This window comes from Amia ocellicauda, chromosome 5, assembly GCF_036373705.1.
Source record: "Amia ocellicauda isolate fAmiCal2 chromosome 5, fAmiCal2.hap1, whole genome shotgun sequence".
Lineage (NCBI taxonomy): Eukaryota > Metazoa > Chordata > Actinopteri > Amiiformes > Amiidae > Amia > Amia ocellicauda.
Window position 1 is genome coordinate 26,801,155 of NC_089854.1, and position 13,710 is coordinate 26,814,864.

General features: G+C 40.3%; 1 protein-coding gene across 2 annotated transcripts in view; it reads right to left on the reverse strand.

Moving 5' to 3' along the window:
• Positions 1-13,445, reverse strand: part of ccdc57 (coiled-coil domain containing 57) — a 31,608-nt gene extending 18,163 nt beyond the window's left edge. Inside the window, exons 1-11 of one of the 2 annotated variants that reach the window (XM_066704626.1) lie at positions 13,117-13,445; positions 12,200-12,242; positions 11,682-12,117; positions 10,880-10,988; positions 8,755-8,856; positions 6,766-6,923; positions 3,408-3,482; positions 2,742-2,942; positions 1,112-1,270; positions 814-976; positions 174-308 (exon numbers count right to left, since the gene is read on the reverse strand). In XM_066704626.1, the coding sequence (XP_066560723.1) occupies positions 174-308; positions 814-976; positions 1,112-1,270; positions 2,742-2,942; positions 3,408-3,482; positions 6,766-6,923; positions 8,755-8,856; positions 10,880-10,988; positions 11,682-12,079 (1,500 nt within the window). In that variant the 5' untranslated portion in view covers positions 12,080-12,117; positions 12,200-12,242; positions 13,117-13,445. The remainder of the gene's footprint in view (positions 1-173; positions 309-813; positions 977-1,111; positions 1,271-2,741; positions 2,943-3,407; positions 3,483-6,765; positions 6,924-8,754; positions 8,857-10,879; positions 10,989-11,681; positions 12,118-12,199; positions 12,243-13,116) is intronic. The other variant, XM_066704627.1, reaches the window with a different exon arrangement.
• Between the last annotated feature and the right edge of the window lie 265 nt (positions 13,446-13,710).

The window sequence follows — 13,710 nt, forward strand, 5'->3', positions numbered from 1 at the left end:
TGTAGGATAGTGTGTCTCATATGCATTTCCTCAGTGTCGAAGCCTTTCCTTTCAAACAAAAATTTAAATCAAAACATGTCCTCTGTTGAACCTGATACAAGTGCATTTGTACTGTTATAGACAGTGTTCTGGATGTTACGGACTCTAGGTCAGCAGTTTAGTGAGTCACCCACCTGCATCTCTCTGACAGGAAAATCCCCTTTGTTGTGCAGCCCGGCCACCGCCTGGTCTCTCTCCGCTGTCACACTGCGCAGTAAAGCACTCATATCCTGCAGCTCGCGCTCCTTCTCTCGCAGTTCGGCTGCCACCTGGGATGGAAAAAACAGCCTTCGGGTATTCATCACCTATTGTTAGACAGTGCACCGCATGCGAGTCTGAATGCCTGTTCACCGTCCTCACTTGAAAAATAAGATGGCCGATCCAATGGAGATGTTCTAGTTTAACAGTGTGATAGAAACCTGTTCACATGTATGCGGGTAAAGACAAGATTATTTTGCTAGAAAACCGATCACTCCATGCTGTTTTATATATTGCTTTTCTGCAGAGCATAATCTGAGGTGGTAGGCCACAGCCTTTATGCACTACTGTCCCACCACACATCATCTATTATAGCTAGTATTTAAAAAAACCTGCGTCTGAATCAGGCTGAGCTGAATTTAGACAGGCCAGACTTGCTGAAGATAAAGCATTAGATTTAGCCATGACACCAGGACAAACACCTCCAGCTCTTTTGGGTGGGTGCCTGGTGGTCTACAGAACGCTTCAGGATTAAGTCTCGTTAGAGTGACAGAGTGTCATTTCTCAGGTGCTCACTTGGTCCCTGGCTCGTGTCAAGCCCTGAATGAGCTCCTCATGTTTCAGGTACTGCCCTCTCTCTGCGTCCTCACAGCGCCTCTGCCAGTCCAGCTCAGCCTGGACCCGTGCCTGCTCCAGGCCCTGTTCCCGCTGGACGGCACTCACCAGCTGCTGCTTGTACCTGGCAGGGAGAGACGGCCACAGCTCTTCACAGCTCTCACACATCGTTAACAGACAAATAGGAAGACGTCGGGATTTTTCGATGGCAGATGAGCTTGAAAACCTGCTGGGCGTGAAGAAAACCTGCATTCCTCACCTCTCCACATCCACCTTGTATCTCTGCAGCTCTGCCTTCAGCTTAGACTGCCTCTCCCCCAATGCCTGGAGCTCCATGTCCTTGGAAACGGTTTCCTTCGAGACCTGAGCAATGTAAGAGTCCCAGCCAGCTCGCGTTGTCTCCAGCTCGCTACGAAGCCTGACGAAACAAAAATGTTGTCAAATGTGGCTACAGAAGACTGAAGATTATATATTTCCTTCATTAGATGCAAACAAGACTTCCTGCTCACTTCCCCTGCTTCAGCAGAGGATTTAATGTGCACCTCCACCAGGTCCACTCATATCTCCACATTTAAAGAGCTACAGGGTGGCAGGGATTTCCATGGCTGTCAAGCAGGACAGAGTCCACACTTGATGTATTCTTTGCCAGGAATGGGTTGAAATCCCACAAACCACACATTACTCACATCGACACAAACAGACAGGGCATTGGAGGAGCAACTTCTTCAATGCTATTCACAGCTTTTCTCAATAATAATACAAAAATCAAATCAAATGAAAGTTATTGATCCCACTATGATGAAAGGATTTTATTTTCAGGAAACACCTCCCCAGTTTACAAGGCAGGTCAACAATGAATCAATGTTCTTTTATCAGGAATTCCAGAACTACAAAATGGCATGAGAGATCACAGACACCATATACACTACTACCTCCTTGGTCTGACTTCCCAAAACTAACAACCTCATTTGCCCTTGACTCCAGATGGAACTCAGTGCAAGCCACAAACAGTTCTCATTTGCAAGAATTAAGCCCTAACATTGACGGAAAGAAAAACATGAATTACTGAAATTGAATACAGCAGTCCAACATTCAGTAAAGTCCATTAGATAGATGGGTTGAGTCCAGCATTGTACATTTTAGATGAGTGGTATGGATTTGTTTTCAAAAATACATCTAGGTCAGCAGATTTTTTGCTACTCCTTAGCTCGGTGAGAGCCATGCCCTATTTTACTATAGATGGGCCTCTCTAAGGCACATGCAATTGATTTATTTGCTGTAATAAAGAAGTTCTTAAACATGTAAGCAAGGGATCGTCATTTTACAACATCCATTTCTCTCCAAGAGCTCTGAAGGCCTTATGCTAAATTGCTGAATATAAAGAACCAAAATTATTTCAATTGAGTTGACTTCTTCCGTGTTTGTTACCATGTTTATGGAATTCCTCAGTAAGGCATGATGTGGCCTTTTTTTGAAGCTACATACATACTGTTTCTGGTCAATACATTTCAACCTGCTCTTGTTTCAAAGCTGTTTGTACACCTACATTTACAAGAATCTCAACGCCACAAAAGACAGAAGAGATTATTAGTCCTAATAATCTGTTGAATGGCTATAAGTGTTTAATTGTTTTTTTTAAATACGTCTTTAACAAAAAAAAAAGATGAGATGTTAGATGAGAATGTCAAGCGATTGTTTTTTGTTTCTTCATGACAGATTTAGGCAATACTTCCTCTTTTGAATGGGCAACCCAAAAGGAAATGCATAACAGAGGGAAGTCAATGAGGGAAGAGTCCAGGGCCTGGAACAGTACACTTTAGATCGAAAATTTTCTAAGGCAGGAGCTCTGAGGAGCAAACCCACACAGGAAAGCAGGAAAACTCTCTTACTTCTCGAGCTGGTCTTCCTTCTCCCTCAGTGCGTCCACATGGTTCCACTCCAGCCTGCGTTTCTCCATGGTCAGCGTGTCCAGGCTGGTCTGCAGCTCCCTATTCTTGTTCTCTGCCTGACGGAGTTGCTCACCGTGGGCATCCCGTACTGCTGCCAGGGCAGCCTCCCTCTCTCGGGCACAGCGGTCCAGCTCCTCGTGCCTGCAGCACAGCCCGTACAGAGCTTACACCTCATCATAACCTGCTACTATCTATAACACTGCCAGTCTTTACAGTCTCTGGCTGATCCAAAAATGTCTGACCTCGCAGTGGTGGAACTACGAGTCATTGTACTCGTCAACTGAATTACATACGTACATCAAATTGTTATGTGTTACTACAAAATGTTAAATGTTTTACATTTAAAATGAAAACATTACACTGTTCTATTGCCCACCACAAATAAAACAATATTTCTTATCCAAACACAAACTACAAGCAAATGCCCATTAACACTAACCTTACAATGAAGTACTTTTTTGCAATTTGTTTATATTGAACTTTGCTTTGGAAATCTTTAAGACTAAATGCTCCTGACTGTTTTTGTACTTTTTTTATTTTTTCGGATTGTGTTAATCAGTAAAACAATCAAACCTTGGTGAGGCTGCTTAAAACTATGTAGCTTACTTTCTGTTGACTATTTCTTCTTCTTTTTTTCGGTTCATTTCCATTACACTTAGCTTATCTTCCAGGTCTTTAATTCTTTAAAAAAAAAAGGACAACATCAACATCAAACTAGAATGTTAAAGTTCCTGGAGAAACTTTGTCTGCATGTGAAAGTATGTTTGAGTATAATAATAAGCAGTATGTTGCACTGTACATGTAGTAGTGTAGTACATACAAGATACTACTGTATACTATAGTATAAAAGTGTAATATGATTTAAAACAGTGTATTATAGTATTTTTTGTACTGTAGTAATATTGATAATACATCACAAAGTAATTCAGTATACTATAGAATACAACACTGTACCATAGTATGTGTTGTAGAACTGTAGTATATTACAAGGTACTACAGTATTCAATAGTGTACTATAGTATGCCACAGTATACTACAGTATAACAGTGTACTATAGTATACTGTAGTATAATAGTGTTTTATGGTATAAAGTATAATACAGTATGAGTTATACTGCTTTAGTAATTACTATAATACATCACAAGGTAATACAGTATACTATAGTATAAGACACTACCATAGTATTTGTTGTAGAACTGTAGTACTGTACTTTTTGTTATACTATACTATAGTACATGACAAGGTACTATAGTTTACTATCAGTCATATGTTTAGGTTTAGATTTATTAATATTCACAATGAAAATATGATATTGTGAAATGTTATAGGGCGCTATATGAAGTTGTGTGATAATTATTATTATTATTGTTATTATTAATAATAATAACAACAATAATAATAATAATAATATGTTGGCCTTTGTCAGTATGACAAAAACATATTTAAAAATATGTAATACTATGCAGGTTAATATGATTGTAACCACACAGCTGAAGTATAATTTGGAATAGGAGCATCATTCATATTTTTGTAAAAGTATGCAGCTTAGTAATTGTATATGGCAGGTACGTTCATATTTTTAGTAATAGTATGTAAGTTAGTATAAGTAAATGTAAGTTGTTATTAGTATGAATAGTAGTAGTAGTAGTAGTATGAATGGAAGTAGTAGCAATAGTTGTTGTAAATAATATGAATCGCAAAGTGAGAAAAAGAGATTGAATGGAGGCCAGTTTAAATGTATTAACACGTAGTGTCAGTACTTATAGAGTGAAGACTGTCAGAAGAGACGTGCTTTATGTAGAACACGTTTAATGTGCTTTGAAATACCAAGACTATTACTGGCACTTCAAGGCAGTGCAGACTGGGAAGGGGGCGTGGTTTAATGAGGAAGTGAAAATGAGTTTGTTTGCGGCACATGTAGGGTAGGGTGTTTTCATTCATTATATATATATTGTTTTTTCGACTATCCTCTGCTGGATTGTGAAGGAAGGGCTCTCTAATATTATATTTGGCACTATTTTGTGGGGACTTTCTTTTAAACTATTATTGTTATATCGTTGTATTCATGACGTGCTTTAAACTTTAATAGTATAAATAAAGGATGGATATGCTCTGACAAACTGTATTATTACGATCTGCTTATATTGACTTATCATGAATTTAAAAGACCGGTATATACCAGTATACATTCAGAAGATTAAGCATTTAAAGTTATATTAAACACATACATGCAATGTTGAACTCTATTAAAACAAAGCGCAATGGGATAATAGGGATTAATAGCATGTTGACAAAGGCTGGTAGACTCGGCTGCACTTTTAAACAGCACCGCGCTCACATGTGCGCTAATAATCGGTACTGAAGTCCCGTATATACGAGTTTAATGTGCTGTTATTATTATTACTAACCTTAGTGGAATACGTATTAGTATATATAGCAGTTAACGAATGTAATTTAGTTTATAAGTAGTAGCAGTGGATAAATATTAGTATATACAACAGTATTTAACTGATATAATGTAGTTTATATGATATGATACAGTATTGTATGGGGATCGTATGGTAAAAGCTTCTTTAAAGCAGGTAAAATCATAGAGAACATGCTGTATTATAGGGAATGAACTGAGACGTCGTTTTTCTAACTGTCTTGTAGCGCAGTGTTGTGACAAGACTGAACAATAACATTACAAATAATTCGTATTAAAGCCCCGTATGCACACACTGAATGTAGTATAATTATTGTTAGTAGTAGCAGTGGTATAAGTATTATAATGATACAGTATTTAATATATAAATCAATAATACAGCTGTGACCGCAGTGCAAATCACAGCGCGCAAGCGCAGAGTACAGCAGAGACAGAGAGGAGGAACAGAACGATGGAAATCGTGACCGGTGATTGGCTACTGACTGGGCCGTAATTTGCATAAACAACGCTGATTGGCTGCCGACTGTTCAGGTGGTCTGTCTGTGCGCGAGAATCCGTTCCATCATTCAAGTCAATGGGATTTTTGTTTTTTAATCGATCAGATCTCAATAAATATCGATCCCAGCCGCACAAACATCATAATGAACCTCTGTGTGAAGTCTGGTGTCTGTACGTTAAGAATTGTAGGAGTTAGAACAGTCCGGACGAACGGAATAATAATAATAATAATAATAATAATAATAATAATATATTTTGTAAGAGAACAAGACTCTGCATGTTTTCACATGCAGACTAATTATAAACTTCCACTAATGTTCGATTACATCAGTATCAGATACAACATTCTTCACATGAATGATTCTGAACAATAAAACAAACCAGTCCAGACTGACATCATAGCTTAGTACAGATAAATGTAAAAATAGAAAATATGAGATCAAAATAATCTCCTTTTGTTAATTTATTTGTGGGTAACCTTTCACTAGGCCCATGTTATTTAAATAAGGCAAGATATGACATCTAAGCAGTGCCAAAAATGCCAAACTGGAATTACTATTCTGATCATCTAAACAGCTGTAGATGCAAATCTCTCTCTCTCTCTCTCTCTCTCTCTCTCTCTCTCTCTCTCTCTCTCTCTCTCAGCTCATAAGCCCAATGAGGCACAACATTCTTCCCACCATGATTTTGTTCCATGCAGCAACTCAAGGTAAAAGCAATTTCCTATGAACTGATCAGCACTAAATCTAATGTGCTGCTGCTTATACGTGCTGCATCCCCCCGCCGTTTGGCTTCTCCAAACACAAACCCTTTTGCGCACAGCGATGAGTCACTGACTTCATTTTAATGGCAGGCTAAGAATAAATATGATTGTCATCATGAGTAAACAGTACATGATGTCCATGTTGATCTGATTGTAATATAAAAATTACATCACAGCCAAAAGTCCTATTTCACAGCTGTTTGTGAGAAGCACAAAAGACTGCAAAACACAGCGAAATCATTTGTCCACAACTGTAGGAGTGGGGATTGAGAGCTTACCGAGCATCTTTGACAGCGGTGACATCTTTGATCTCCCACACTCTGCGCTTGATCTCCTTTTGGGCCTCCCGGGAGAGATCCTCCGAAGCCCTGAGTGCTTCCAGGGTCTCACTGTAGGCTTTATTGTGCACCTCCAGCTCCTTGGTCAGCAATTTGACCTTAGAGCATCAGAGGTGAATTGAAGAAAGAAAAGGGGTTCAGTGTGATGAGCAACATGTAGTTAGACACTCAGATGTAGTTAGAACACATAGCTAAAATCAGTTAGACTATGACAAAATGGTTCTGTCTTGGAAATGTCAAAATGGGTCTCTCTAAAAAAATATCTTAAAATATGTCCTTATCAACTGCCTGCAGAAAGAGAACTAGAAAGCCACTGTGTGAACTGACAGGAAACACACTATTTCCATGATCCATGCTAAAAGTGTATTCCTCAGTGGTACAGCAATACATATGTTAGATATATAAACAGTACTGTGCAAAAGTTTTAGGAAGGTGTGAAAAAATGCTATAAAGTAAGAATGCTTTTAGAAATAGACAAGTTAATAGATGATATTTATCAATTAACTAATGCAAAGTAAGTGAACAGAAGAAAAATCTACATCAAATCAAAACTTCTAGGTACACTTGCACAAAGTCTGGGATTTTGTAGGCATATAGTCAGGTGTATGATTAAACAATTATACCAAACAGGTGCTAATGATCATCAATTCAATTTGTAGGTTGAAACACAGTCATTAACTGAACCAGAAACAGCTGTGTAGGAGGAATTAAACTGGGTGAGGAACAGCCAAACTCAGCTAACAAGGTGAGGTTGCTGAAGACAGTTTACTGTCAAAAGTCATACACCATGGCAAGACTGAGCACAGCAACAAGACACAAGGTAGTTATACTGCATCAGCACTCTCTCTCCCAGGCAGAAATTTCAAGGCAGGCAGGGGTTTCCAGATGTGCTGTCCAAGCTCTTTTGAAGAAGCACAAAGAAACGGGCAACGTTGAGAACTGTAAAAGCAGTGGTCGGCCAAGGAAACTTAGTGCAGCGGATGAAAGACACATCATGCTTACTTCCCTTCGCAATCGGAAGATGTCCAGCAGTGCCATCAGCTCAGAATTGGCAGAAAACAGTGGGACCCTGGTACACCCATCTACTGTCCGGAGAAGTCTGGTCAGAAGTGGCCTTCATGGAAGACTTGCTGCCAAAAAGCCATACCCCAGACGTGGCAACAAGGCCAAGCGACTCAACTATGCATGAAAATGCAGGAACTGGGGTGCAGAAAAATGGCAGCAGGTGCTTCGGACTGACAAGTTAAAATTTGAAATATCTGGCTGTAGCAGAAGGCAGATTGTTTGCCGAAGGGCTGGAGAGCGGTACATGAATGAGTGTCTGCAGGTAAGTGAAGCATGGTGGAGGTTCCTTGCAAGTTTGGGGCTGCATTTCTGCAAATGGAGTTGGGGATTTGGTAAGAAGTAATGGTCTCCTCAATGCAGAGAAGTACAGGCAGATACTTATCCATCATGCAATGCCATCAGGGAGGCATCTGATTGGCCCCACATTTATTCTGTAGCATGACAACGACCCCAGACATACAGCGACAGTCATTAATAAATATCTTCAGCATAAAGAAGAACACAGAGTCCTGGAAGTGATGGTATGGCTCCCACAGAGCCCTGATCTCAACATCATCGAGTCTGTCTGGGATTACATGAAGAGAGAGAAGCAACTGAGGCTGCCTAAACCCACAGAAGAACTGTGGTTAGTTCTCCAAGATGTTTGGGCCAACCTACCTGCCGAGTTCCTTCAAAAACTGTTTGCAAGTGTACCTAGAAGAATTGATGCTGTTTTGAAGGCAAAGGGTGGTCACACCAAATATGGATTTTTGAAAACATTCTTACTTTACTCATTATATATATTTTTTTTTATTATTATTATTATTATTATTATTATTATTATTACATTTTTTTAAAGAGCCCTGATATATTTCAGGCACTCACCTTAAGTTCATGAGATAGCACAACGTTACTCATCTCATCCATCCGCAAATTGAATTCATGCTCCCGGCGCTTCATTTCACCATCAAACTCCACCATCAGCTCCTGACACCGAACAAAGACATCAGACACTCACAGCAACCTACCTCGGATTCATAAAGGCTGAATCCATTCTAACTCTGTTTTAAAACGGGAGAACACCAAATCACAGCACTTAGATGGCTAATGGTATCTGACCTGCATATGACCTGCAGTGAACACCAAACACCCGGCTTGCCTAGGCTGCCCTATATGCAAACAAGGCCTCAGCCAAGGAAAGCAGACTTGGAGAGTGAAATCTACCATGATTATTTTACACAGGTCATAAACAGCTTGTGTATGTGGCACGAGATTAAGTGAAGCACTGTTTGCCAGAAGATCATCAATATACTTTAACTCTCAAAAGCTGTAGCTCTGATACATGCATGATAATCTGTTTGAGGGAAGCATGCTGACATGCTCAATTTCAAAGATAATTTAAGGTGAAAAAAGCAATCGGCTATGATTTACTTAACGTGCCTGGTTGAGTGTATCCTGGAAACCAGTGTGTGATTAAATGTACCGTAAAGGATGGCATTCAAAGCAGGAAACTACCCTTACAAAGTAAATACAAAAAAACAACATCTTAAGTGATTCTGTAAATCACCTGTGTTCCCACACCCCCCCAGCTACATTTTTTCAATATTGTCATATTCTGTGAGAAAAACAAACATTATGACAGACATCTTTTCTATGGTGTATATCTGACAAAATCCCAGTGATTAAAGGGTTAAAGCGTAAAGTTCCCAATGCTGAGTGCTAAAGCAAAAGATCAGAGACCTCTATTCTGTGCAAATGCGATCATACACGAAATGGACAGAGCAAGGTTCCTATAGCATCTGGTGATCTCCATTGATGAGAGAGAACCCTTTATTATTCCAGAAGAGTAGTGATGTGTCACTACAAATCAACTGCAATGGAGAAAGGCTGCGGCCGCCTCCAGCTAGCGAATAGGTCTGCGGTAAGGATGCTATCGGTGGCAAATAATAGCACTATGAGAGGGACACAGAGCAAGCAAGAGAGAACTGCAAACATCTACCATTTAGGGAAAGTAGTTTTTCAAAAAAGGAGCTGTGTGTTGACTGAAATCTAACATAGTCCGAGTATGGTATACTGTATGTACAACAGACAAATAACGTCTTGCATTTGTCACAGCAGTGCAGTAATACTTCAACAAGACATTTGATGACAGGCAAGGACACAGGGTTAAGGTTCTTTATTATGCAGAACTAACAATAAATGTACTGTTAATGATGTTGAGAGCCACAACATTGTATGAAGTCTATGAAGTCATAGCCCCAGAATACTGCTACAGGACCACTCCTAGATAAATGACCCTTCTGCTTAAAATGCCATCCCCATGAAAACTACTTTAGGAATATCGATTTTGCTGGAAAGCACAGATCATATTCTGAATTGTTACTTTATTGTTAAAATAGTGCTTTCCATCTCTGTCATTCCCCCTGTGCCTTTCAGACAACATATACATTATTTAAAAAACATTTTCAAATATTACACAAGCTGACCTTTACACACCTCCCCAGATTAAATTTAGTAATGATATCGGATTTCTTAGTTCAGAGGGTGTTAGCACTTTCCTTTTTTTACTAAACAAACCTTTACAGAGGAGAGGGAATACAGGGGTGAAGCTTTCCCAGGATAGCACAGGTGACAGCACCGGGTTACAGGGCTGCAGCCAGCTGGACAGGAGTCAGGGACTGACAGGTTCTTAAATTATCACCACATCTTCTTTACAGGCAGTGAAGTGCTTTCATCCTGGGTATTCAGAAGCCAGAACCAGAATTCATGTTTTCAAGTAAAATTACCTTGTTGTGAAACCAAAATTAATATGTAAGTGGTCCTGGTGAATTACACCACAACCAATTTGACATTTTGAAAGCTCCGTAGATCCTAAATACGAATTAAAATCCCTCGAAGCAGAAACCAAGCCTAGTTAAATGATCTATGGACTGTCACTGTCATCAGTAGGTTACAGGACACTGCATTCGTTTAGTGAATGGGATTCCTAACTCTGATTCTTGGCAGGTACCTGTTTCTGCAGAGCCAGCTCGCCTTCCACCTCCTGAATCTTGCGCTCCAGCTCATGTTTCAGGCTCTCGTACTCATCCCGGTGCTTCTGAATGTCACGGTCCTTCAGACTGAAGCACAGATGGAAAGACATGAGAACAGTAGGGTCACTTCTCCCTTTGGCTTCTGCAGAACTATTTGAATCTAGAGTCCCAAAATGTATAGAATAACTAGCTATTCTGTGAGCCAGAAACTAAATGTTCTGCCTATTGTGTTTTTGTAATGGACTTAATTTAAAGGACTTCGCTAACATGTGGAAGCATATTAAAGTCTCCAATGTATTTTAAAGTGGGCATATCAGTCCTATTAATGTCCTCTCAAATGACAAATGAGGATAGAGGCTGAAGATTCATGAGGTCACTGAAATCACTGGCCCATCATAAGGACATCAGACAACACTACTAAACGATTCAATCTGAGGACAGAATTCAACTCAGATAAGCACTCCATCTGTGGCTTGGCTGAGATTATGTGTGTATGTGCCAGATCCACTCTGCTGACGTTTGCCTTCCCTAACCTGTGGATTACTGTATGGAAGGTATACAGGCTGTAACCTAGACCAGCCATTTCCAGGTGTTACACATACCATGACAGAAAAGTAGCAAAGGAAGTACCAAAACAGGGAAAATGCCCTGAATACTGACTGGTATTTGAAAACATCCAGAATACGTCAGCAGGGTGGAAACAATAAATCCATCTCTATGCAACATTAGTCCTCACAGAGTTGTAATTTTGTTTAATTGTGACATTGCAAGTCCATTCACCTCTGTACTTGCTCCAGCTGAAGCCGATGCTCCCTGATCCTCTGCTGGTACTGTCTCTGCAGCTCCTCTCGTTTGCGCGCTTCTGCAGACAGGGCTTCCTGCAGCTTGTTGATGCGGATGCGCAGCTCGCTGCTCTCTGCCTGCCTGGTGCTCTCCGCGGCCTGCAGACGGGCAGCCATGGCGTCACAGTGCTCCAGGTCACGGTCCCTCTCCTCCAGCACCCGCAGGTTAAACTTAAAGTCCTCCTTCAGCTGCTGGAATCTGTCCTTCTCGGCGGCCAGCTGGGTATTGGCATCCCGCAGCGCCCCCTCCAGCTGCTGAATACGCCTGGCCTGCAGCTCCTTCCACTCCCTCTCCTTGCAGGCCAACAGGGCATCCAGGTCCCCCTCCTCCAGCATGGCTGCAGTACACACAGGTCACACACTGGCTGCTCTACCTGGAATACACGGGGAGTTAGGGTTGAGCTCGTTTATGGTAATTCCACATTTTGATTTATTCATGTATTTTTCTAGACTTACTTTAATTTTCTGGGGCACAATCCTGCTGGGACTTTGCATCCCCCTACACAAGGATATTTAAAAATGAATGTTAAGGTGGATTAGCTAACAGAAAATACCTGGACATATTAGATTCTTTGCCGTATTTTGTGCTCAGGTGGCACTGTGCACACTGTACAGGGATGTGAGTCACTGGTCAAACAAATGTCCCGATCTGTGATTTCCCAAAAGATTAAGATGAGAGAGCTGTGAGTCTGCACACAAAGACCACCCCTTCCCCTCACTCTCTAGTCTGTGTTTTTACTGATAATCCTGTCTGTTACATATGAAAGCTTGCATCGCTAGATCTAACCCATACAGTATAAGCACCGTGCTCAATGTTATTGTAATCCTGCTGCTGTATTCACTAGAAGTTTTCAGCCTTACTGCAGTGAAAGGATTCTGCAAAGCATGCATGCCACGGTAACCTGTCACATGTCCTGTTCAGTATGGACTGCAGTTATCTTCACATTTTCTGTGTAATGTAAGCACTGAATAGTTTCTGTCCATACAAAAGACGGGTAATTGAAACAATGTGACAATTCAGATTGTTCTTGCAAACTTATGTATGTGTACAGTCTTATCGAAGTAGCAAATTAAGATGTGTCGTAATCTCTCTTTGACCCTCAGTTTGTCAAAGATGCACATTTACTTTTTAAAAGCAAAGGATAAAATATGTTTCAGCATACAGATTTTAAATTATATATATATTGATATTGAGAGTATGTGAAATAAAGGTGGGGTTACTGTTGGAGCAGTTTATAACACAATTAAATGCAGCGTACGTTTTTGTATTACTACGTCAATAACCTTTTACTGGCTACATATCCTGCCATGCTGCTGTACTGTAGACGTGGGCTTTATACAAAAGTAACATGCATATACAAATAAAAAAGTACCTTAATTAATAACTCGAAAAAGCTCAAATGGCAATAATTTCTTCTCCGGCACTTCCTGCTTTGCGCTGTTCAAACGGGCCGCCTCGGTGCGCGTCTGCGCGGTACCTATGGAGACTCGGCCGGGAGTCACAGTGAAAGCGGTCCGTGTGGACGTGTCTGTTCCGTAAAACCGCTTTATTCACGGATCTGAAGCATCCCGTTTTCTTCATCAGTATGAATATATTCAGCCTGATTGCCTAAACGTTACGTAATTGAAGGTGCGGAAAGTGTCGTAACACGATGATGTTGTAATATATGTGTGAACGCAATTTCCCTGAATGTTAACACTTTAAAATCAAAACGTACTAATGATATGTTGCTTGAGATTATGTGGAATAGCAATTGATACATGCATCTTAACATCATACATATTAAAAGTATATCTAAAATAACTAAGGCTTCTATTAATCAATGTAATAAAAACGTATGCGTCAGACAAGTGTGTGTGTTATAGTTTTTACGCCAGCAGCAGTATGCTAGCTATGCAGTCTGTTTCTGCTCTGGGTTTCTACACAGGTTTATAGATTTGCATTATTTATTACTGATCACTTGATA